Source organism: Molossus molossus, unplaced genomic scaffold (assembly GCF_014108415.1).
Source record: "Molossus molossus isolate mMolMol1 unplaced genomic scaffold, mMolMol1.p scaffold_m16_p_20, whole genome shotgun sequence".
In the NCBI taxonomy this organism is placed as follows: domain Eukaryota; kingdom Metazoa; phylum Chordata; class Mammalia; order Chiroptera; family Molossidae; genus Molossus; species Molossus molossus.
This window is the reverse complement of record NW_023425356.1, coordinates 8,882,353-8,909,568: the sequence shown is the minus strand read 5'-3', so window position 1 is coordinate 8,909,568 and position 27,216 is coordinate 8,882,353. Positions and strand designations below refer to the sequence as shown.

The 27,216-nt window shown below is 42.0% G+C and overlaps 1 protein-coding gene across 1 annotated transcript in view; it reads left to right on the top strand.

The window, feature by feature from the left end:
• Nucleotides 1-6,508: 6,508 nt before the first annotated feature.
• Nucleotides 6,509-27,216, top strand: part of SLC25A24 (solute carrier family 25 member 24) — a 35,254-nt gene continuing 14,546 nt past the window's right edge. The window contains exons 1-3 of the mRNA XM_036273309.1: nucleotides 6,509-6,725; nucleotides 16,666-16,792; nucleotides 20,725-20,812. Of these exons, the coding sequence (XP_036129202.1) occupies nucleotides 6,543-6,725; nucleotides 16,666-16,792; nucleotides 20,725-20,812 (398 nt within the window). The 5' untranslated portion in view covers nucleotides 6,509-6,542. The remainder of the gene's footprint in view (nucleotides 6,726-16,665; nucleotides 16,793-20,724; nucleotides 20,813-27,216) is intronic.

Here is a 27,216-nt window from a genome sequence, read left to right as displayed (position 1 = left end):
TAGTGTTGTCTCTCATTGATGTTTCTGTCTCTCTCTGCCTCTCCCTCTCCCTTCCTCTGTCTCTAAAATCAATCAATAAAATAAAATGAAAGGAAAATGGCACTTTGACTCTGTGTCTTCCTTCCAAATCACATAATCATGAAAAAATATAAAAGAAATCCCAGTTGAGAGACAGTTTACAAAATACTTAGTCAGTACTCCTCAAAACTGTCAAGGTCATCAAAAACAAGGAAACGCCCTGGCTGGTTTGGCTCAGCGGTTAGAGCGTCGGCCTGCGGTCCCCAGAGACCCTGGTTCGGTTCCTGCTAGGGGCATGTACCTCAGTTGCAGTTTGTCCCCGGACCTGGTTGGGTTGTGCGGGTGGCAAGTACTCGATGTGTCCCTTTCACGTCGATGTTTCTCTCTCTCTCCTCTCTCCCTCCCACTCTATCTGAACAAAATATCAAAAAATGTCCTCGGGTGAGGATAAACAAAAAAAAACCAAGGAAGGTCTCCCCAGCCAGTGTGGTTCAGTGGATTGAGCATCGTCCCATGGACTAAGAGGTCCTGGTTTGATTCCCTGTCAGGGCACATGCCCAGGTTGTGGGCTCCATCTCCAGTAGGGGGCGTGCAGAAGGCAGCTGATCGATGTTTCTCTCTCACATAGATGTTTCTATCTCTCCCTTTCTCTCAAAAAAAAAATCAATAAAAACATATTAAAAACAAAACAAGGAAAGTCTGAGAAACTGTCACAGCCAAGCCAAGAGGAGGGTAAGGGAACAGAGGACATGATGACTAAATGTAATGTGGTGTCTTGGGTGGGATCCTGGAGAAGAAAAAGGGCAGTAGGTTAAAAACTAAGGAAAACTGGATAAAGTATGGACTTTAGTTACGAATAATATCAACATTGTTTCTCTAATTGTGACAAGTGTAGCATATTAATTTATGATGTTAATAAGAAGGGGAAAATGGGCATGGACCTGGGAATTCTCGGTATTAGCTTCACAGATTTCCTATAAATCTAAAACTAGTGGTTGAGCATCAGCCTGCGGATCAGAAAGTCCTGGGTTAGGTTCCCGCTAGGGGCACGTACCACACACACACACACACACAAATTATAAAAATGCCTCCAACAATTATTATTTCCAAGTTACTCTCTAGGAGATGGTATTATTCTCACTGAGAACATACACAGATAGTCCTGTACTTTAAGCCCTGATGCGCCAATGTCTTCCCTCTCTTGGCTCACTTAGCAAAATTGAAGGTAAGGTGGAATGCACACTTTTTTTTTTTTAAAGGACTAGCTAAGGACATTGTTTCACTTGCCATGGAGGTTTCTGAAAAATATTTTCACGAGACAATTTGATTTGTTGCCCAGTTCATAATTGTAATAATGATGACACTAATTAAATAATATTGATGATGGTAATAATAATAAACTTCAGAGGGAGGTGGGGAGAAAATTGGGTTTCTTGTTAACTCCTGCATGGCTGAGAGTAATAAAATTGGAATGGGATTCTCAAACCTACTATTGGAAAGACGGAGAAAACTGGCATTTGTGTGATTTTCCTAGAAGCAATTAGCATAGTTGTTTATATAAATTGAGCTTTAAGAAAAGTGGGATTATTCTGTCAGAATACACAGTGATTCTCTTAACAAAGGTATTTGATCTCTTCAAAGAGGAAAAGTCTCAGGAGGCAGGAATGAATTTTTTTTTTCTGATTTAAAAAAGTGGAACTGACTTTTGAACATTCGGCAAATTACATGTACTCTGACATACTGAAACCCATGAGAATTTAATAAGGAAAATCTATCTCTGCATCTATATCCTCTTCCAGAAAATGACTTTTGCCCTTTTCTTTAACTTGGATTTATGGGGAACACAATGCTTTGGGCCCAAGAACATTGTTAATTTTTTTCATGAGCGAGTACCTAACCTGAGTCCAGGAGCCCCTGATAAGGATTTGGAGAACTTAGTACCAGAAAGAGCATTAAGAAAGGCTCTCTCTGGCGCCTGAAGTAGTAAGATAAACACCTGAGAGCTGTCACACCATGTTCTCTACCATGTGAAGAGAGTGGATCTGCACCGTGGGAAGCAGGGGCACAGAGAGGCGCAGAGACGTGAGAGAGGGAGAACCCTGGGGCCGTGCCAGGTTGTGGTTTCCCTTTTGCCTGAGTCCCAGCTGTAGTCCCTTTGCATAAGTTCACACAAATTGGAATTCTGGCAGTTGGACTTTCCAAAGACTATCTCTTTATAGCCTATTTAGATTCTTTAAAAAGTTCTTTTTGAGCCCTGGTCAGTTTGGCTCAGCGGTTGGAGCATCAACCTGCGGTCCAGGGAGACCCGGGTTCGGTTTCTGCTAAGGGCACCTTGGTTGCACCTTGGTTGCACCTTGGTTGTGGTTTTTCCCTGGCCCTGGTTGGTCATGCAGGTGGTCCCTTTCACATCAATGTCTCTCTCTCTCTCTCCCCCTCCCACTCTACCTGAACAACAACAACAACAAAAATGGAAAAATGTTCTCGGGTGAGGATTAAAAAAAAAAGTTCTTTTTGAAAATATAAAAATTAGGATTTAATATAACTATAAATTGACCAGAGACACACATATGTAAAATAATGTCTTAACGGACTTAACATCTAGAAGGCATTTGAAGCTGTGTGGACATTAAAAGGGAGAGTTAATTAAAATCAGCAACAATAACAAAGAAGAAATACTATAACAATTTTAAAAAGTGGTACATTTTGACAAAAGAAGGCTTCAAGGATTACAAAATGAATTTTAACCATCCCATGTCCCCCCTTTTTTTGCAGCACAAAGTTACATTATATACTTCAGGGCTTAAATAGATAACTCCCTGAGAAATCACTCACAGGGATGATAAAGTTCCTGACTCCAGAGGAACTCTTTCTTTTCTTATTGATTGAGGGATGCTGCTGGGTTAGATTGTTTTTGCAATATATAAAACAATTGTTTTTGAAAATATGTTTTTATTGATTCTTTTAGAGAGAGAGGAAGGGAGAGGGAGAGATAGAAACATCAATGGGAGAGACATCAACATTGATTGACTGCCTCCTGCACGCCCCCTGCTGGGGATAGATTCCCACAACCTAGGCATGTGCCCTGACCTCGAGGGGAACCTGGATCTCTCAGTCCATGGGATGACGCTCAATCCACTGAGCCACAGTGGTTGGAAAATATAAAAATAATTAAAAAAGGGAAATCTATTACATTTCCCCCACTGATTTACTTTAGTTTTATTGGAGTGAACAGTAAATGAATATGGATAGAGAATAATTTTTTAAAACAAAAAAAGTGTTACATCCAGTTTTTAATATTTCAGTTCTGTATATTTTGTTAGCATATTTTAGGGATCTATAACTATATGGATGACTAAAAAAAAAAAAAAAATACCCACTGTCTTCCCTCTTTCCTTTGATCCCCTCCTGCCTGAATTCCTCTACTATTTAATCCCCAAAACATTCTTCATCTTTAGTTACAGTACCCTCACCTGACTTATTAGCAACATTACATTGTAGCCATTTTTCCTTCAGAAGGAAAATACTGAAAATGTACTAAAGAGATAAACTTCCTGCAAATTGAATTGCTCTCAAACTATTTGAAAGTTATTACATAGACAATAGTACAGTCACATTACTGCCAAGAAACAAGTGGTCATAAGTTTGAAGATATTACAAAGATACAAGCGAACAAACTTTAAAGTCAGACATTCAGTTTTTGAGTATATGTAGTAAAACGGCATGAAAGAAATTGAAGATGACAAGAAATTTTGTTTTCAAAATGAGTGATGAACACTTTAAAATGAGGAATGTGCATTTAAAGTTTCTCTCTGCACAGCTTCAAGAAACATTGACGAGACAGAGAAACATTGAATGTCTGACTCCTGCACCTCCTACTGGGATTTGAGCCCAAAACCCTAGCATGTGCCCTGATGGGGAATTGAACTGGCAACCTTTTTGTGCATGAGATGACACCCAGCCGACTGAGCCACACTGGTCTGGGTGGTAATAATATTGTCTTAATCCATTGAGGACACATACTTTTGTAAAATACAGTAAAGTTGAATTACTGGAAAAGTGATATAAAGAAGACAAGTTTGAGTTTTTAGTAGATTCAACAAACATAACATTACTCTATCAAACAGCTATAAATTTTCTAAAGGCTTCCTCTTAATCTCTGACTTACTTGTTGTGGACGGGTAACAGCTTGCAGTCTGGCACTGTTGTGTAAAACCACACTTTGAGTGGTATTGCTTTATGCTACTGTATGACAGAATCACGTGGGGCTCTTGTATAAGTGCGACTCTTGTTTAGAGGGTCTGGGGTGGACCGAAGATTCTGCATTCCCAACAAGCTCCCAAGTGATACTGATACTGTTGGCCTGCACCCACACTCTCCTGTAACAAGTCAACGTTTATGAACTTCATTAATGATCTTGATTTTCACAATGGTCATTTGAGCTAAGAAATCTTACTCCCTTTTACTCACATTGAAGTCAGATGTATTGAGGCATAATTTCCAGAGTAAAATTAAAATTAAACTTTTTTAGTATACAGTGCTGTGCATTAAAAAAATGCATACAGTTGTATAACTACCACCATAATCAAAACATAGAACCATTCCATCACCCCCAAAAGCTCCTTTATGCTCTTATGTAGTCATACCCCAAACTCCAGATCAAGGCAACTGCTGATCTATTTTCTGTCCTTGTAGTTTTGCCTTTTCCAGAATGTCATGAAATATATTGTCATGTGTATCAGTAGCCCATTTCTTTTCATTGCTGACTAGTATTCCTTTGTATGAATGCAACATGAGTTGCTCATCCATTCACCTGTTTGGATGAGCAAGAACATTTGCTTATTTCTGGTTTCTGGCGATTCTGAATAAAACCGCTACAAACATTTTTGTATGCGTTTTTCTGTCAAAAGTTTTCTCGGCCAAAATTTTGAAAGGTAATTATTCCTCTAATTATTAACGGGGGGAAAAAGAGGAAAATAAAAATATTTAAGTTTGGGACGACTATTTCAAGCAGGCTCTCTTCAAGTACAGAATATCCACAGTAGGGGTTAAAGGGAGTTTTTAAGGTCAGATAAAAAAATTTGATGAAATTTGAAGGCCTTTCCAAAGGAAGAGGATAATTCTTAACAAGACTGGAAATTGGAATTAATATAAGCAAATAAATTCATTTCCAGATGACTTTACTAACCAGATAGTCATCAATTTACAAACTCTAGATTCACATATATTTAATATATAAAATGATATGAGGGGAGGTAAATTCAGGGTCTGAAGCCCTGGACTTGGTTTGAACAACTGGTCTTTGTTTAGTGATTTGGATGATATGGGGAGAGTTTTTTTTATGAGTCCATTGCTTTCTCTACTGCAGATAATAGAAATACAGCGATAGTTTCTATTAAGCAGCCACAGGTGAACAGAGAATGATCACAGTAAATGGTATCTCATTTCATTGGCACGTCCACATACAACGTACAACCTTATTATGAGGCAGATATTTCTTGTCCTTCGGAGGCCACTCAGAGAACATGCACGTCTCTGAGTTCACGTGGCTGAAGCACCAAGACCCTGGTGTTTTCTAAGTCCAGTGTTCCTTCCCTTATCCCATGTTATATCGGTAAGAAGTTCGTCTTCCCTGGGCAGTGAACCCCAAGCCCTGTATCCGCATCTTTCTTATGAGGGAGGCCCTGAAGTTTTCTAACAAGAGCTGTTGGCAGGTTCTGCCTACGGTTTATGGGGCAGAGCCTACTCACTGAGCTGTAGAACAAAGTAGACACCTTTTTACCACTGCCCACCTGGATGGCTGCTTTCTGCAAAAGAGCCGAGTTTTCCCATTTGTATTTTCTGCACCTCTACCCCGAGTTTTATTGAGATATAATTGATATAACACTGCGTTCCTTTTAGGTGCTACTTTAAAAAATTGCTTTCAGATTTAACCCCTGCTTCTTAGGGCAGAATTCCCCCCCCCCCCCCCCCAGGGTGCGCATTTTTCTGAATGGAAACCAGGCCGAGAGATGGGCAATACCTGCGGAGTGACAGGAAAATGTCAGAGATCTGTGCTCTGCTAAACAAAGTCCGACCTGGCCCAGTGTCCAGTCCGAGAGAGCCACCTCCGGGCAGGGCATCAGGGCTCCCAGCCAGGAGGGAGGAGGTTGGAAGGTAAGGAGCTTGGGCTCCAAACTGTCCCCTAGTAGCCGACGCTGAGGCCCATGACTTCTGGGGGCTTGATCCTCGTTCCTTGTACCCGCGCCCCTGACAGCTGGGACCCGAGCATACGGTCTCCCCAGCTCCCACAGCCCCCGAGACCCACGCGCAGACCGGCCCTTCCTGCCCGCCCTCGGCCGCGCCCGTGGAGGCGGGCTCCGGGCGGGCTCCTCCCCAGCCGCGGCCCCTCCCTGCGCGCCCTGCCGGCCTTGGGTGGGGTCCCCGCGGCTGCTTGTGCTCACGGCGGGCCCTGGCAGCCAGGCGGCGGCCGTCGCGCGGGATCCGGGTGACTTCGCTCGTCCGCGCCGCCCCGCGCCTCCGGGACGATGCTGCGCTGGCTGCGGGGCTTGGTGCTGCCCGCGGCGGCCTGCCAGGACGCGGAGCCGCCCCGGCGCTACGAGACCCTGTTCCAGCAGCTGGACCGCAACCGGGACGGCGTGGTGGACATCGGCGAGCTGCAGGAGGGGCTCCGGAATCTGGGCATCCCCCTGGGCCAGGACGCCGAGGAGGTGGGTCGCTGCTGGGTGCGGCCGAGGGCCGGGAGGGCTGCGTGGAGTCGGGTTACTGCCAGCTCGGAGGGCGGCGGCCGGGCTCGGCCAGGAAGGAGGAGGAGCCGCGGCTCCCAGCCTCGAATGGGTTCAGATGCTCCCGAATGGGGCGCGCGGCCTGGAACCCCCCCCCCCCCCCCCCCCCCCCCCGACTCGCCGCTAGTTCTGAAAGGCTCCGGGTATTTTTCCAGATGAAGTCGGTGCGGTGAACACGCCCACTGGACCACAGTACTTTTGATCTGAATGCGTCCCAGGCCCTTTACCTGCCTTTTTGAGCCCTTGTAAACATTTAATCAAACTTGAACTTTATAGCTGTCAGGTTTCAGTGGGCCCCAAATCCTGTAAAAAGCTCACATTTTGTATCTCTTCGAAGCTGCTTTGCTGCACCAGCTAGTTTTGCCTGTGTCAGATCCCCTGAAAAACCAGCCTTGGCCAAATACTTCCATGGTGACAGAAGATTTTGACTTTGGTGGTGGGCACACAATGCAATATACAGATGATGTATCATAGAAATGTACACTTGAAACCTATATTATCCTGTTAACCAACGTCACCCCAATAAATTGCATAGATTAAAAAAAAACCACATAAAAAACAAAACCAATCTTAGGAGTTTTCCCCAACTTCCTGTTGAGGAGAGGCAACATTCCTTTGATTGACATTCTTCATGCCCAGGGTACATAAACTGACCTGTAGGGTTGGCCCACTGGTCTCTGAGTCATTTTAATTGTGTCACTGAAGTTCAGCCCCCTTAGCAGGGCGCATGTATTTGGACTGTCTCCAAACCCACGGAAACCTAAGAGGAGCTTCGGCATCCCTGTCCCAAGAGGGAAAGTGATTCAACTGCAGAGCCAACAACTGTCTTATAGTTTTGTATTTTAAGCTACTCATTCCATGTCTGCAGTACGGACAGGCCTCTTCAGTTTACTGTTTCTTCTTCAGTCAGATTTAGTAAGTTATAATTTTTAGGAAACGGCTCATTTTGTCCAAGGTTCATACTATTCACTTAGGATTTTTAAAATGTTCTGACTGTGTCTGTAGTTATGTTCCCCAACATTCCTGGTCCCTTTTGCTGATTCTCTCTCTCTCTTTTTTTTTGTCCCTTAATTTCTGTTTATTTCCTTTTCCCTTTTTTAGATTTACTTATTTGTTCTTTTTAAAATTTCTTGCATTAAATGCTCAATTCATTAATTTTAAGCTACAGATAGTATTCCTTTAATCACTTCTTTAGCTGCATCCCCCAAGCTTCTGCTTTTGTTGTTAGTTAGTTCCAAGTATTTTCTAGTTTCCAATATGATTTCATCTTTGACCCATGAATTATTTAACCATGTACTTTAAATACATGCTTTTTTTTGTTGTTGTTTGGTTCTTTGAAAATATGAATGAAATAGACAAACCTTGGCTAGATTGACTGAGAAAGAGAGAATAAAAAATGTTTTCATTTTTCCAAGATTTATATAAGAACAAATATAAAACTGTATATGCAAACACAGAACAAGATGGCACATGTTTATCACTATATGTATTGTATATATATACATGAAATATACTTTTATTTCCAGCTAAGTAGGAAAATATAACCCAAATTTACCTGTTGGAAGTACCTAGAAATGCTGGATAAAATATATTTTTTATTTAAAAAACCCACTATTTTTATTTTATCCTCACCCGAGGACATTTTTCCATTTTTTGTTCAGATAGAGTGGGAGGGAGAGAGAGGAACCGAGAGAGAGAGAGAAACATTGACGTGAAAGGGACACATCGAGTGGTTGCCTCCTGCCTGCATGACCCAACCAGGGCCGGGGACAAACTGCAACCGAGGTCCGTGTCCTTAGCAGGAACCAAACCAGGGTCCCTCTGGACCGCAGGCTGGCGCTCTAACCGCTGAGCCAGACTGGCCAGGGCAAAACCCACTATTTTTAGAGCAGTTTTGGGTTTATAATAAAACTGAGAGGAAGGCACAGAGCTTCCCCATGTACTCCCTGCTCCTGCATGTGCATAGCCTCTCCCCCACTGTCAACATCACTCATTAGAACGGTGCAATGTTTACCTATGATGAACCTTCAAAGTCCATAGTTTATCTTAGGGTTCATTCTTGGTGTTACACATGCCATGGGCTTGGACAAGTGGACCTGACATATCCAACATTATAGTATCACACAGAGTAGTTTTACTGCCCTAACAATCCTCTGTGCTCTGCCTATTCTTCCCTCCACCGCTGGTCATTTTATTGCCTCCATAGTTTTGCCAGATAAACATCCTTTTACATGCACAGATAAGCTTGTAAGAAAATCTAGCCAAACTGCCTGGGTTTAAATCTTGGTTCTGTTACTTACTAGTTAATTTTGGACCATTCTTTAAATCTCTCTAGCCTCAGTTTCCTCTATGACAGAGGTAACACGAGGGTTATTGTGAAGAATGAATACATTAATTACCTGCTACCTAATAAGCAATCAATTAACGATGAGCCTTTAAGTGATCTAATACTGTTACTACAATCACTACAGAAGAGAGGTGTCAAACTCTCCCTCTACGACTGCGGAGCTTCCACTGTTTCTTTGTAATTCTCTCAATTTCCCCCTTTTATATTTTGAGACTATACTATCAAATTTAGCAGTGTTGTATCTTCCCGGTGAATTGCTCCTTTTATCATGCTGCTTTCCTGCTTACCCTCATTAGCATAGCGCCCCTCGTATTTTTCAAATGCACAAATTATTTCACTAGTTAGAGTGTTCCCAGGTCTTTCCAGGTGATCTTTCCAGGTCACCACCGGGACATCTTCAGCACTGGGTTCCTGCCTTGTGCAAGGCATATCCTTACCCCATATGCCACTCTGGGCTCTTGCCTGCAGGCTGGTGAGTCAGTTCCCAAGCCCCATGTCCCCACCTCTTGTCTTGGACCCCTCCTGGTAATAACTGTGTCAGTGGGCCTCTGAGGGGCAGAAACCAAGACGGAGTTGGGTGTACCAGAGATTTACTGGAAATGCCCGTGAAGGGTACGGCAGAGGGAACAGGAGTGAGCCTCGGGGTGCAAGTTGAACCCCTCTGAAAAGAGTGCCACGAGGAAGGGTTGCCTTAGGAAGAACCTCAGACCAAAGCATGGTCTTCGAAAGTCTCATCGAGGCTAGTGGGCAGTATCCGAGGAAATGCTGTTCCGTAGAGGACCCTGCGCTGGTGCCGGCTGCCCAGTGCTAGCGCCCCACTGTGGCTAGGAACAGCCCAGGGCAAGTGAGCACTGGTGTGAGGGCCGCAGTGGGTCCAAAGTTCCAGAGGTGCGGTGGGCTAGGCTTTTGGTCCCCTGGGCTCCCGCAGCAGGTTCTCTTGAAGGCCATCTGACCTGGCCACCAGGTCTGCTGCTCTGTATGATCCTCAGCCTCTCTTCCTCAGGGAGGTCAGAGGGACAAACCGCAGTCCCCATTGCTTCACCTGGTCACACCTGGGACTCATTGTTTCCCTTCTTGAGCGTCTATTTTACATTCCACTCACACCCAGCTGTCATCGCTGTAGGTCTTGGTGACTTACCTGGTGGTGTGACTCAAAGCCGCATTCCTGAGCTTCTCAGGCCAGTGTTACTGCAGGTGCTGCAGAGTCACCGATCACATTGTGCATGTGGGTCACCTGCATTGCATGCATTTCTCTGTCTCGTGTAAGAGCAGCCCTACCACCCGCTGATCAGGATCAGTTCACACCTACTAAGATGGTGACTTCTCCTCTTGCCTGCCGGTCCCTGGACACAAGAGTATATCCTGTTTGGGGACCAGCAACTAACTGCAGAGCCCAGAGTTGTGGGAATGGGAAGCAAAAATTCCCCCAGTGGGTTTCTGGGAATGATAGTCAGGGGACCACTCTTGCTTCCACTTCTGGGTCCTGGACTCATGTGCTCTTCCTGTTGGGAGCACAGGGACGGACGCAGGTCTTTGATTTTCACATGTGCTGCATCTGAAGGGTGGCACCCATCTCTGTCAGATATTGTCTCCTCGGTGATGCTTTACCGATGCTCTCAGTGGGCCATTCTAACATCCTGTGAGGCCGGCTGCTTCGAGGTGGAGTGTTGTGTGATATGGACAGTGGACTCCTTGGTCACCGGCCCCCTCCCACACCTCTTTCCTGTGAAGCGGGCCCTGGTCAGAGGCTGTGCTGTGTGAGATTTCATGCCTGTCGATCAGGCATTCCGCGAGGCCCCAGGGAGAGGTGCTCTCGGAGCCCTCGTGGCAGGAAGGGACAACCCCTACCAGGAAGACGTGTCTGCCTCTGTGTGGACGAGCCAGTGTTCTACCTGGACAGGAGGCCCAACGTTACTGACTTTCCACTGGTCAGCAGGGCCTTCCTGAGAAATAGAGTCCTATTGGGTAGACAGAGGCCAGATTGTGAAAGGCACTGTGGGCCTGCTGGGTGGTCTGGATTTTTATTCTATGAGTGATGGGAGCCCTTGAGAAGTTTTAGGAAGATCCCTCTGGTGGCTGTGTAGAAAACAGATGGGTAACAGAGGGGGTCGAGGGGAGCCTGGGAAACAGTAGCCAGTCAAATAACTGGAACTAGGGTTATGTGGCCAATCTTTTTTTTTTTTTTTTTTTTTATCCTCAAGGATATTTTTCCATTTTTTTTGTACAGATAGAGCGGGAGGGAGAGAGAGAAGGGAGAGAGAGAGAAACATCGACGTGAAGGGACACATCGAGTGGCTGTCACCCGCATGACCAACCAGGGCCGGGGACAAACTGCAACCGAAGTACATGCCCTTAGCGGGAACCGAACCCGGGTCTCTCCGGACCGCAGGCCGACGCTCTAACCGCTGAGCCAAACTGGCCAGGGCTGTGGCCAATCTTTATGCGGAACCTTAGATGGAAAGAATATGGCATATAAAAATAGAATGTGGAAAGTAGACATAGGGATACAATAGCTAACCATTACAGTGTGTTCCAAAATGTACCAGGAAGGGAAAAGACATTAAAGCAAGTCCCGAGACAAAGTTGTGTGAAATCATTATGATTTCTGATATGACTTTTCTTTTCCATGTGCTCCTCAGTCTCCTCATTATGAAAGTAGTGTTTTAGAAGAGAGAACATTTGTATTAAGTTCTCCTGGGCCTTAGGAAGGTGAGAATATGGAATGAGTAGGATGTCATGTGAGGAACAAGGAGATACAGTAGTTATTACTAATTGTCCCACAACTATCTCGTAACCCTGTCTGCTCTTTTGAGTATTTTCTGTCTCCTCCTCTTCTCCCTTCTCTGCCTCCACCTTGGTTATTTTTCATCACAGGCTACATCGGGACATTCTAAAAGACAGTCCCAATGTTTGGATATCATTTAAGGTATTCTGAGGAAAAATATTCCAGGACATTAAAGAGTAGAGGAAATACTCTGGATTCTAATGTACCGAAATGGAAATTATGAGGAAAATAAACTAATTGTGAGAGTCAGCAGTTTTGGCTGGAAGTTTGCTTATTTTGTTTCACTATAAGCTTGGAAGACTTTTGAACAGAGTAGGGCCCAAAAAAGTCTAAATTTAGAATTAAGGCAATAAAATGAAAAAGGGATCTTGCCCAATAGGATTTTACAGATATTTCTTTCTTTCTTCTTGAATCTTGGCACTGTTTTAATAGCAACTCTTTAATTAATACATGGAAGAGAAGGGGGACAGGCTTTGTAGAGTATGAAGGTGTTCTTGTATCCAAGTTCAGGGCTAGTTGATTGAACAAGTTCACCTGGGAAATTATAGGTAATTTAAAAACTAAGTTGTTTGCCATATTTTCATAGGCACATACTCCTACTGGAACTTCTTAGGAGAGACACAGGATTGGAAGGGGTGTAGGCCTGTTGCATGGAGAGGAATACCAAGAGCAAGAAGGGAGGCTGCTCAGAGTCCGAAGAGTTGCATAGTGATTAGATTGTCAGCTCTCTGGGTTGCGCCCTCTTATCAGTTGTATAATGTGCTGGCTGTGACTTCCGTCTTTTCTACTTGGTCCTATGTACTGTTGTGCCCTAGCTGGGTACCTGAATTTCTGTGACTCGTTGTGACTACTTGTATTCTCTGTGGTGCACAAGGAAGGATCATTCCCTGTGGACTGTAAACGTCTCTTCTGTGGAAGAATTTGTTCTTGATGGGGCCACAGCACGTCTTGTGAAACAAAGCATTAGACATCTGCCACTGCTCGGCAGCTCGGGGGGAAACGCTGGTTGCAAAGCCACAGTATAAGTATGACTACCCATGGCGTAACCTCCTCCTCCAGGCAAACCCATGGGTATTTCAAGGACAGGTAATGATCCTGTTTATGTTGTCAGTACTTGACATGATGAGTCAATAGGTCAAGAACGAACAGACAAGGGCTTGATTAAATTTTTCTGATGAATTTTAAAAAATTATTTATTTATTTTTGAGCAGTTTTAGGTTTACAGCAAAATTAAGAGGAAGGTATCATACTGGACTCATACAGTAGGTAGCCTTTGAGATTGGCTTCTTTCACTTAGTAATATGCATTTAAGGTTCCTCCATGCCTTTTTATGGTTCACTAGCTCATTTCTTTCTTTTTTAATCCTCACCTGAAGATATTTTTCCATTTATCTTCAGATAGAGTAGGAGGGAGGGAAAGAGGGAGGGAAAGAGGGAGGGGGAGAGGGAGAGGGAGAGGGAGAGGAAGAGGGAGAGGGAGAAGCATTGATGTGAGAGAAACACATCGATTGGTTGTCTCCCCCACGACCCTGACCAGGGCCAGGGACTAACCACAAGTGTATGTGCCCTTGGTGGGAATTGAACCAGTGACAATTTAGTCCGCTGGCTGACACTCTAACTGCTGAGTCAAACTGGCTGGGGCATAGCTCATTTCTTTTAGTGCTGAATAATATGCCATTATGTGGATATACCACAGTTTATGTGCCCATCACTTACTGAAGGACATCTTGGTTGCTTCCAGGTTTTGGAAGTTATGCTGCTATAAACATTTGTGTGCAGGTTTTGTGCAGACATACATTACATACGTTTTCAACCTTTTTGGGAATATACCTAGGACTGTGATTTCTGGGTTGTATTGTGTGTATTTAGTTTTGTAAGAAACTGCCAAAATGTCTTTCTTTTTCTCTTTTTTCCCCCTTAAAATTTCTTCCGAAGCAGCTGCACCATTTTGCATTCCCACCAGCAATGAATGCATATTCTTGTTGCTTTACATTAATTTTAATATTCAGCTTTTTAAAGAGCACTACATATTTAGGAAAATAAATTACATAAAAAGCGAGGTTTTTACCGTGAAATCACACTTCCTGATTTCTGATGGAGTGGGATGAGGAACCACAGGTGTATGTCTGGGGGAGCCAGAGCCCTCTGGAGGCCCCAAGAGTGGGATCCAGAAGAGTCGCGAACATTGTGTGAGCATCTCCCTTCTTCTCCCTGGGACCCCAGCTGACTTCACTTCCGCCCACTTTGAGCTTTCCCTCCCAGGTGCGCCTCTGCGAGACTAGAGAGGGGCCTGGAGGAGCGGCCTTGCCCTGCAGGCCCTGCAGCCGGGTGGAGATGAGGATCTGGGCTTGGGGGTGGGTGAGAGGGTGGGGAGCATCACAGAAGGAAAGGTCCAAGTGGGAAGATTTTCATTAAGTCCCTAATTCCCAGTCTTCCCTACAACAATTCTTAAGTGTCTCAACCTTAGAAGAAGACTTTTTGGAAAGGTGTAACCAAACAACTTTCAAAAACTGTTGGCCCTCACCACCGATCATGATGGCCCCACGGTCCGTGTCCCAATACCTCTCTACCCCTTTTCTCTGGAAAGAAGGTCCACCTCTGTGCAAAGGTCTTCCATAAATCCTGGGGAAGGCCGCCCCACTAGGCTTCTGCTGCAGTGGGGTGGACACCAGGGCGTCTGATCGGCTGACCTGGGGGCGCAGCTGAAACACTGTGGCCACCCGCCCCAGGCCAGGCCCCCAGCGTGACTCCGCCAGGCTCCAGGAACACCGCGTGCCCGGCCCTGGCGGCCCTGGGCCGTTGTGAGGCGCCCTCTCCGTTCTGCTTTTCTCTCGCGGAGCGGCTATCTTAGGCCGCTGCCGTCTGGACTGTGGTGGGCAGAGATCCCCCTCCTCCCTCTCCCTTCCCCCTCTGGGTGACTCTCGGGGGCCGCAGTGTGGACCACCCCTGCCGCCAGGCAGCCCTGATGGACGCTCTCTACGAAGAACTCTTTTGGTACCTGGACCATAATGAGGATGGGACCCTGGACGTCCTTGAGCTTCGGGAAGGCCTGGAGGATATAGGGGTCATGTCCTTCCAGGAGGAAGGGGAGGTGGGCCTCCTGGGGCTGTGGTCAGAGAGATGTCGGGGCCGGGAGCCCTGCAGAGGCCTTGGGCAGAGAGGGGTGAAGCCAAATGGACACTTTCCGAGCTTGACCTCGACCCTACATGGCCTTCAGGTCCATTATCAACGTTACAATGTTAAGAATAACTCAACACAGATTGAGTTTTCTTCCTAATTAAGAAAACTTCCAAATTCAAATTGCTCTCTAGATGTTGGCTGCAGCCTTGTTTGGGGTCATGTTGTCCCGTGTCCTCACCTGTTGTTGGGAGCCTAGGTGGGCATCTAGGCGGAAGATGCTTCCTCCCAACTTTGGGGATGACCTTTTAACTTGTAATTTTCAAAATCATTGTACATTATTATTTCTATTGATCAAAATGTAAATTCCTTAGGTGAAATTTCAGTATTTAAATGGCTCCCAGAGCCCAGCCCGTGTGGCTCAGTGGTTGAGCATCGACCCATGCACCAAGAGGTTGCCCATTCAATTTCTGGTCAGGGCACATGCCCAGGTTGTGGGCCAATCCCCAGAGGGGGGCGTGCAGGAGGCAGCCAATCAGATGTTCTCACTCATCGTGTTTCTTTCTGTATCTCTTTCTCCCTTCCTCTCTTTTTAAAACCAATCAATTAAATAAATAAATAAATGGTGCCCAGAACACTGGCGTTTTTCTTGAATTATGAAATTTTCAATATGTGTTGAGTAATCAGGAAATAATTTGCAAATGAAAACCATCCTCAATCTAACTTGTAAAAGGAATTAACTTTAGCAATGGTTATTTTTTAGTGACAATACAAATGTATTTGCTTTTAAAACTGTAAGCGATAATTGATGGTATTTGAATCAAGACTATTTAGGTTGCAGATAAGAGAATCCTGCTCACATTCCTTTAACAAAAAGACTGGGATTCGTTGTCAATACCCTTTATCAGAGTAAGGAAGTACCACTCTGTTCCTAGTAAGCTGGGAGTTTTTAATCATGAATGATATTGACTCCATCAAATGTTTTTCTGCATTTATTAAGATGATCATATGACTTTTCTCATTTATTGGATTCCAATCTTTCTTCTTTTCTAATTCTGCATTTAAATCCATAAATTTCCCTTTGAGCTAATCTCATGAGTTTCAGACTCTTTTCTCTCTGAGTCCAGAGCTTGGAAGTCTGACCATTATACTGTCTGGCTACATCAAGGCATTATTTTCCCAGAAGAGCATGGCCATCAAACCAATAGAATTTTGTAAGCTTTGAGTTGGTGATTGTGAGTGTCTTAACAGGCAGAAGGTATATATTTTGGGTGAAAGTGGAAGTGGGCTTACATGTAATATAAAATACTATAATTTTTATTTCTTTCTCAAAAGCAATGATTTCTACTAATAGAGATATGTTGATATGACAGCTTTATCAGAAATTCAGTAGAAATCATTTTCCCATTATCTTTGGGAAAAGATTATTTAATTTTCGAAATCCAAGGGAAAAATACTATGTTAGTCATTTAAATCCCAAGTATTTGTCTCTTATCTTATGATTTATGAAATACATGTGTTATAAGAAAACAGCCAATCTACTTGAATATATGTACAAATAATTTAGTATTTTGACCCATTTAAAAATACTTCTTTTTTTCCCCTTTTTTTTTGTAGAAAATTTTTACTACTGGTGATATCAACAAAGATGGAAAGCTGGATTTTGAAGAATTTATGAAGTACCTTAAAGACCATGAGAAAAAAATGAAATTGGCGTTTAAGAGTTTGGACAAAAACAATGATGGTGTGTTTTATTTTTGCTCATCACCAGCTGTGAGGAAACACCGCTACTTCCAAGAATCTAAAACAATGTATATTTAGTCTTTCTTTTTTTAGGTGATAATTATTACTAGTGTTAATACTTGTTTTTCTTAGTAATGTGATTTTTATATAGAAGTCATGTTTTTAGTCAAGAAAACTTGTTATTTGTCCAATGAATTAAAAAACTATGAATTAGGGCTATTTGTAAAATGTTAACTATGGAACAATATGCTGATTGACTTAAAGCTATTGGTTAAAAATAATTGTGTTTTCTTGCTTTCTGGGCAAGAGAAATTTATTGTTCTTTTTATATTTAGGCATAAATATGACATAATCTAAAATTTAAAAATTTGTAGACTATCTTCCATTTGATAGTCTTTTTGAAAGAATTAATTTAGAGTGGATATTCTTTGATCCTGAAAATTGGAAGAAAAAAATAGCAGATCAACATTGAAATGTGTTTTCTGACTGGAATCATGGTTTCTCTGTTTAGATTAATAGCTTGGAGTGAGAGTCCATTAGTGTTGAGCAAGAAGCAAGAGCCACAGTAGGAGGAAGGGGAGAGTCCTGAAACCCTCATCACCAGAGGCAATCTAATAGGAAGAGAGAATTAATTAATTAATTAATTAATTTTATCCTCATCTGAGGATATTTTCCCATTTTTTGTTCAGATAGAGTGGGAGGGAGAGAGAGGAAGAGAGAGAGAGAGAGAAACATCGACGTGAAAGGGACACATCGAGTGGCTGCCTCCCACACAACCCAACCAGAGCCGGGGACAAATCCCTTAGCGGAAACCAAACCTGGGTCTCTCTGGACCTCAGGCCAACACTCTGACCACTGAGCAAAACTGGCCAGGGCGGAAGAAAGAATTAAAAAAAAAAATTAGAATGCATCTTCTAATCCCTTCCTAAAACGAGTAGTCAGAACCATTTCATTCACAGACTTATTATTGAAAAAATTTAAATAGATAGATTGAAAGAAAATATGGTTCATATCAGGGTTGGCAAACTTTTTTTAAATAAAAGACCACATAGCTTTGTGGGCCATTAGTCTAGGTCTCTGGTGTCATAATATGGACACATCCAGAGACAATATGTAATGAATGGACATAGCTGTGTTCCAATAAGACTTTATTTACAAAAGCAAGCAGTAGGCTTTATTTGACCAGAGGGTTATAGTTTACTGGCCCCTGGATTATACTGAACATTGTATTCAGTTAGATTCAAGGCAGATTCCTACAAACAAACAACTCAACCCTTTGCATGGTTTTGAAGACTGTTCAAGTCTGTGACTCACCAGGAAGAGCTGAGTTTGTGGTGGAAAGTTGTGCTATTGGACCATTGGCTACCTCCCATAAACCTTACATTATATGCCCCCCAAGTCTAGCCTTAATCTAGTCTAGCAAAATTCAGTTCTTACACTCAACTTCTTCCCAGTAAACTTGCATCCCACCCTGGACCCTCTCTAGTTCAGTGGCAGAGGTCAGACTGTCCTGGATAGTGTTAGGGCAGATAGCAGCTGGGAGGCGGTGCTACCTCGAGGTAATCTGCCAGGTAAGTACAGGCCAGTCACCCCGGTGCGTAAGTGTGCACTTATTGGCTGTCCATTTCAGAAAACTCTAATTGAATCAGACAAAATAAAAGATGAAATTTTACGATACATTTGTAGTAAATACAAATAATTCCTCCTTAATATATCTTGTTTGTATATTTTAAAACAGTTTCTCATTATAGGTTTATAATTTTGTTTATCAGACTTTCTTAAAGCAAAGCATATATACTCTATTATCATTATTCGTGGGTTCTGTATTTGAGAATTTGCCTACTTGCTAAAATTTAACCCCCAAGGTAACCCCCAAACCAATACTCATAGCACTTTCACAGTCATTTGTAGACGTGCGCAGAGCAGTGAAAACTTTTAGTGGCTTGATGTGCACATTCGTAGCCGAGATAGAACAAGATGATGCTCTGCTTTCTTGTTTCAGCGTTCATACTTCACATGGGGCACTTTGGGTGTCCTTTTCAGTCTACTTAGTGCCATGTTTTATGCATTTTGTGCTTTTGGTTGGTGATTTTGCCATTTAAAATGGCTCCCAAGCTTAGGACTGTCTAGCATTCCTAAGTGCAAGAAGGCTGTGATGTGCCCTAGGAAATAAATACATGTGTTAGGTAAGCTTCAGTTAGGCAACACTTACAGAACTGTTGACTGTGAGTTCAATGTTAATGATTCAATAATATATATTACATAAAGTGTCTTTAAATAGAAACACATAAAACAAGGTTGTGTATTGAGTGGTTGATGAAAATGTGACCAGAGACTCATAGGACCCTAACCCCATATTTCCTGTGGGAACAATGGTTCAGTATTTGCTAATTTAGGTTAACAGGGACCTTGTAGAACGTAGCTACCATGAATAATGTGACTCAGCTGTCTCTTTAAGAGTACGATAGAGTGGTTTCTAAGGAATTTCATTGCTAAGAGATGGATGTCTTTAACTATCCATGTATTGTCCAGACTCTCACGCTGCTCCTTTGCTCTAAAGCTGTTCCTTTCACTACCGACAGTAATTATTGTCTTTCTCTTTTCCTGGAGAACTTTGCCATTAATACTGGTTTGGCATCAGATCCTCTCTTACTGTTTGGTTTCATCCTACCCTGTGCCTACTAGGCGGAGGATCCTCACGAGTCGGTGAGCTGCCTGAGGGAAAGGTCGCCTCACTCTCAGTTCTTGTTTGCATTTTCCCTTCTTCTCTTCTGATTCTCCCCGTTCTGTGTACAAACATGCCCTTATCTCGCTAATAATAACAGTTTCCCATCTTTCATCGTCCTACTGTCCCTGCTCTCTTTATTTTTATTGCTGGATTTCTCTTTGGCTTCATTTAGTCATTTTCTACTGCCTTTTAACGTGGTGCAATAAATACCCTGTCATATATTAAAATGTAGAAATGCATAATTTTAAAATTAATCAATGCATCCGGCTAGTGTGGCTCAGTGGCTGAGCATCAACCCATGCATCAAGAGATCGCCGGTTCAGTTCCCAGTCAGAACACATGCCCAGGTTGTGGGCCCGATCCCCAGTGGGGGACATGCAGGAGGCGGCCAATCTATGTTCTCTCTTATCGATGTTTCTATCTCTCTCTCCCTCTCCTTTCCTCTCTCTCTAAAATCAATAAAAGAAAAAACATTTTTTTAATTAATCAATGCTAGCTCAATTGAATCTACCTCAAAGTCCAAGTACCCCCCCAATATTATTTTGTATTAGTTTCAGGTGTATAGCACAGCGGTCAGACAATCATATACTTCACAAAGTGCCCCCCCCACCCCCAAATTTCCAGCACCCATCTGGCTCCAAGTTCAAATATCTTTTTTTTTTTATCCTCACCCGAGGACATTTTTGCATTTATCCTCAGATAGAGTGGGGGCGGGGGGAGAAACATTCATGTGAGAGAGACACATTGAGTGGTTGCCACACACACAACCCCAACTGAGGCTGGGGACAAAATGCAATCAAGGTACGTGCCCTTAGTGGGAACTGAACCCAGGACTCTCTGGTCCGCAGGCCGACGCTCTAACCGCTGAGCCAAACTGGCCAGGGCCAAGTTCAAATATGTTGATTTGAATCTCAGTTCTACTGCTTTAAGGCCACAGAAACCCTCAGTCTCTTCTTCTTTAGGTGGAATATCATTATTTACCTACAAGGCTGGTATGATTTCTGAGTGAAATAATGTGTGTGTATGTACTTGTTAAATTTTGAATTGGTGTTGTAATATGTACTTAAGCAAATCTAATATTCCTCTAAATTCACAATTTTACCTTAATCAGTTCAAGGCTTTTTCTGATAAAATGAGGAATTTGAAATTCATGATTTCTAAGGTCCTTACAGTTCTGAGTTTATGCTCTTTTTATTTTTTTAAAGGAAAAATTGAGGCTTCTGAAATTGTCCAGTCTCTCCAGATATTAGGCCTGACCATTTCTGAACAACAAGCAAAGCTAATTCTTCAAAGGTAAGCTCTTCAGTGGATGGAGAATCGTTTTTGACTTTCGTTTTCACATCCTGCATTAGAGAGCTATGTGTGTCAGGGGGTTAAAACAAGTGCCCCTCACTGCACACACTCAATATCTCTCTTCCCTTTCTTCCTTCTCATTTTGTGTGCACACATGCATCTACACTGCAGAAGTGGGGAGTGTAAGTTTAGACAGGGCTCTTTCTTCTCTTTAAAATTTATTATTCTATTTAAATATAGTTGGTATACAATCTTATGCTAGTATCAGGTGTATATGATAGTGATTCAACATTTTTATACCTCACAAGGTGACCACCCCGCTAATTCTAGTCCTTATCTGTCAGCATGCAAACTCCTCAGAGTGGTGTTGACTATATTCCCCGTCACCTTTCACCCCTCCTCCACCCTCTCCCTTCTGGTGACCATCCCTTTGGTCTCTGTTTCTATGAGTCTGTTTCTGTTTTGTTTTGTTTATTTTGACACCACAAACAAGAGAAGGACAGACAGGATTCTTTCTTGCAAACCCTCAAGGGGCTGTGGAATGTCAGGAAGGTGTTAAATCTGTAGAGAGGTCTAGGAGTGTTCCTGTTCTGTTTCCCATTTGGTGTCTAATGTGACAGTAGACTCAAGGTCTCCAGGGAGGGGTCTAGCAGGTGATCACATTGCTTAACCTACAGGTGCCTGGGTAAGAGGGGAATCCTGTGCTCTTGCAGCTGACTGACAAGAAACACCATGTACATTTTCAGAAAACAGAGGTGCTAATTTTTATTACCAGGGTAATCAGTTCAACCATTTCATAGGCCAGACCTTTACAGACTTAATGTTTTATTTCACAGGATAGAACAATAATCTCTGAAGTCTGAGTTTCTTGAAAACTCTCTTGTTACAAATACACCATAGGGACTAATATTATTTTATGACACCAGAGAACAAGAAAGATGTTTACATTATACTAATATTTTTGTGAATGTGTTTGGTCTTCCACGTGATATAAAAAGTTTCTTCTGAATGGTTTTATTGTAGAATTTGTCTCCTTTTGGGTCTGCACCCATGGCACTGTCCCCTTGCTGTCTGTTCGGAAGGTGTCTCATGGCAGCCGGTCAGCAGGCAGGCCCAGGTCTCAGAGCTGAGCGTGGCGTCACCCTTGTTAACGCCGGATGAGAAACGCTTTCCTGAGGAAACGAAAAGCTGAAACATGGCAAAGAGATGAACAGCTTTGACATTGGGATACAGAACATGCAATGTTCTGCTTCTGTAGTTACATTCTTCTGGGAAAGTGTGGGGTTTTTGTTGTTCTTTGTTGTTTTGTTCATAGGCCAGAAATCATATTCCTTTATTCCTTTTGATAGCTTTAAGAATAATGCAAATTCCAAGCCCAAGCTCCAGAATTAGACCATGGGTAAGTCAGAGGGATGGATATTTAAAAGTGGCTATATGGCACCCTGGCTGGTATGGCTCAGTAGATAGAGTATTGGCCTGTGCACTGAAGGGTTGTGGGTTCAATTCTTGGTCAAGGGTTACCTGGGTTGCAGATTTGATCCCTGCCCGGTTGGGGTGCGTGCAGGAGGCAACCAATTGATGTGTCTCTCTCATATCAATGTTTCTCTTTCTCTTTCTCTCTCTCTGTCTCTCCTCCCCTCCCTCTCTTCTTCCCACTTTCTCTAAAAAAAAAAAAAAAAAAAAAAAAAATCAATGGACAAAGTATCTTTGGGTGAGGATTAACAACAATAACAACAACAAAAAGATGCAAAAGGCAGTAACCACAAATGAAGAGATTGATCAATTCTGTTATATTAAAATAAAGAGCATCTATCATAAATGAGTTCCTTTTGTTCCTTGACATTTGTAAACGTTTATGTCTGGCAAGTAGATGAGCTGTTGACTTGGAGCATGGCAAGCTCTTATTTATTTATTTATTTTATCCTCACCCGCAGATAGAGCAGAAGGGAGAGAGGGAGGAAAAGAGAGAGAGAAACATCGATGTGAGAAAGACACATCGACTGGTCACCACCGACATGACCCCAACGGGGGCCGGCAACAAACTGCAACTGAGGTACATGCCCGTAGCCGGAACTGACCCCGGGACTCTCTGGTCTGCAGGCCAATGCTCCAACTGCTGAGCAAAATCAGCCAGGGCGGAGCATGGCAATGTTATAGCCAGCTACCTTCATGCATTAAAAAATTATTTTAGTGGTTAAAAAAATAAAATTAAGAGCATCTATTCATGGACAGTGTAAACAAAGTGAAAAGACAAAGAGAAGGTATTTGCTAATTTATAACTTGAAGGATTAGAATCAAGTGTATAAAGAACTATACATATATAAGAAAAGGATACACAACTCATTAGAGAAATGGGCAAGAGACATGAATGGGTATTTCACATAGGAAAACATGAACAGCAAAGAATGGTAAGAGGTGCTTGACCTCATTAGTAATTTGAAAAGAAATACAGTATAAACCCACAGTGAGGCCAGCTTACTTAAGAATTTATTAATGCTAGGTGTTCTTTGGCTTTAAATAGAATAATTTAGAATTTGTTTATTCATTCAGTGAATGTTTACTCTTTGCCAGGTACTCTAATAGATACTTTGGTCATAGTAGTGAACAAAATCAACAAAAACTCTTTCTGTTTTCATGCATAATTTTCAGACAAATTTATAGAATAAATATAAAGTCTGGAGGCAACACCAAAACCCCCCACTTTTTTTTAGAGACATTCATTAATTCTACAAATGAGCATCTTCTCTGTGCCAGCCACTTGTACATAGTACTTACAAAACAGTCAAAATCACCCTGTTGACACCACTGGATAGATCCTCTAGACAAAAAATTAGCAAGGAAACAGAGACTCTAAATGAAGCACTAGACCAAATGGATTTAATAGATATCTACAGAGAATTACACCCCAAAACTACAGAATACACATTCTTCTCAAGTGCACATGGGACATTCTTAAAGACAGACCACATGATAGGACACAAACGAAATCTCTACAAGTTCAAGAAGATTGAAATCATATCAAGCATCTTCTCAGATCACAATGGCATGAAACTAGAAATTAATTGCAACAAGAACATGGAAAGACATTTCAGCACATGGAGGCTAAATAGCATGTTATTAAACAATGAATGGGTTACCAAGGAGATCAAGGAAGAAATTAAAAACTTCCTGGAAACCAATAAAAATGAACACACAACAATACAAAATCTATGGGATGCAGCAAAAGCAGTTCTGAGAAGGAAGTTCATAGCACTACAGGCCTACCTCAAGAAACAAGAAAAATTTCTAATTGACTGTCTGACCTCACAACTTAAAGAATTAGAAAGCAAACAAAAAGAAAACCCCAGAGCAAGTAGAAGAAAGGAAATAGTAAAGATCAGAGCAGAAATAAATGACATAGAGATAAAAAAAACAATTCAAAGGATCAATGAAAGAAAGAGCTGGTTTTTTGAAAAGATAAACAATATTGATGGACCCTTAGCTACACTCACAAAGAAACAAAGAGAGAGAACCCAAATACACAAAATCAGAAATGAAAGAGGAGAAGTAACAACCGACACCACAGAAATATAAAAGATCGATAACAGCTACTATGAACAACTATATGGCAACAAATTTGACAATCTAAGTGAAATGGACAAATTTCTAGAAACACACAGTCTCCCAAAACTGGACTGGGAAGAGATAGAAAACTTGAACTGACCAATAACAACTAAGGAAATAGAAGAGGTAATCAAGACTCTCCCAGCAAACAAAAGCCCAGGCCCAGATGGCTTCACGGGGGAGTTTTACCGAACATTCAAAAAAGAACTAACACCCATTCTCCACAAACTATTCAAAAAATTCAAGAAGAAGGAAGACTTCCAAACACGTTCTATGAGGCCAGTATAATTCTAATTCCAAAACCAGAAAAAGATACTACAAAGAAAGAAAACTACAGGCCAATATCCCTGATGAACATAGATGCCAAAATCCTGAACAAAATACTAGCAAATCGGATCCAGCAATACATCAAAAAAATTATTCACCATGACCAAGTGGGATTCACTCCATGGATGCAAGACTGGTACAATATTCGCAAATCAATAAATGCGATACACCACATAAACAAAATGAAGAATAAAAACTACATGATCATATCAATAGATGCTGAAAAAGCATTCGACAAAATTTAGCATCCATTTCTGATAAAAATGCTCAGCAATGTGAGAATAGAGGGATCATATCTCGACATAATAAAGGCCATATATGAAAGACCTACAGCCAACATCATACTCAATGGGCAGAAATTAAAAAAATTTCCATTAAGAACAGGAACAAGACAGGGATGTCCACTTTCGCCACTCTTATTTAACATAGTACTGGAAGTCTTAGCCACAGCAATCAGACATAAGGAAACAATAAAAGGGATCCAAATTGGAAAGGAGAAAGTGAAACTGTCATTATTTGCAGCTGACATGATATTATACATAGAAAACCCTAAAAAGTCCATAAAATATCTACTAGACTTAATAAATGAATTTGTAAAAGTAGCAGGAAACAAAACTAATGTCAAGAAATCAACGACATTCTTATACACCAATGATGAACTCACAGAAAGAGAAACCGAAAAAACAATCCCATTTACCATCGCGGCAAAAAAAATTAAGATACCTAGGAATAAACTTAACCAAAGAAGTAAAGGACCTATTTGCAGAAAACTACAGGGCATTGACAAAAGAAATAGAGGAAGATATAAAAAAGTGGAAGCACATATCTTGTTCATGGATTGGAAGAATTAACATCATTAAAATGTCTATACTACCCAAAGCAATCTATAGATTCAATGCAATCCCCATCAACATACCAATGACATATTTCACAGAACTAGAACAAATACTTCAAAAGTTCATATGGAACCAAAAAAGTCCCCGAATAGCTACAGCAATTTTGAAAAAGAAGGATAAAGTAGGTGGGATCACAATACCAGATATCAGGTTATACTACAAAGCCATTGTAATCAAAACAGCCTGGTACTGGCACAAGAACAGGCATATAGACCAGTGGAACAGAACTGAAAACCCAGAAATGGACCCAAGGCAATATGCTCAATTAATATTTGACAACAGTGGCAAGAGCATACAGTGGCGTAAAGACAGCTTCTTTAATAAATGGTGTTGGGAAAATTGGACAGCTACATGCAAAATAAATGAAACTAGACCATCAACTTACACCATACACAAAAATAAGCTCAAAATGGATAAAAGACTTAAATGTGACCCGTGAATCCATAAAAATTCTAGAAGAAAATGTAGGCAACAAAATTTCGGACATCATACGGAGCAGAATTTTCACTGATACATCACCTAAGGCAACAGAAACAAAGGAAAAAATGAACACATGGGACTACATCAAACTAAAAAGCTTCTGCACAGCAAAAGATACAATAATCAAAATGGAAAGGCAACCCATTGTATGGGAGAACATCATTGCCAATGATATATCAGATAAGGGGTTAATTTCCAATATATATAGAGTGCTCATACAACTCAATAAAGGAAGACAAAGAACCCAATTAAAAAATGGGCAGAGGAGCTGAATAGACACCTCTCTAAACAGGACATACAAATGGACAAGAGACATGAAGAAATGCTCAACATCACTAATCATCAGAGAGATGCAAATTAAAACAACAATGAGGTATCACCTCACACCTGTCAGAATGGCCGCCATCAACAAATCATCAAACAACAAGTGTTGGCGAGGGTGTGGAGAAAAGGGGACTCTAGTACACTGCTGGTGGGAATGCAGACTTGTGCAGCCATTATGGAAAACACTATGATGTTACCTCAAAAAATTAAAAATTGAACTGCCATTTGACCCAGTGATCCCACTGCTGGGAATATACCCTAAGAAGCCTGAAACACCAATCAGAAAGAATATATGTACCCCCATGTTCATAGCAGCACTATTTACAATAGCTAAAATCTGGAAACAGCCCAAGTGTCCATCAGTAGACGAATGGATAAAAAAGCTATGGTACATATACACAATGGAGTACTATGCAGCTGTAAGAAAGAAAGATCTCTTATCCCTTGAGACGACATGGAGGGACCTGGAAAGTATTATCCTAAGTGAAATAAGCCAAGCAGAAAAAGACAAATACCACATGATCTTACTTATATACGGAATATAATAAACATAACAGTCTGAGGAATTCGGTAGACCCAGAAACATGGAAGTAGAGCACAGACTAACATCCGTCAGAAGAGGGGGTGAGGGAGGTGGGAAGAGATAAACCATAGAACTTATATGCATGTATACATAACCAATAGACATGGACAACAAAGCTGGGGACGGGGTGGGGGTGGGGTGGGGAGGGGGGTGCCAATGGAGCAACAAAGGAGAAACATCTGTAACAAAAA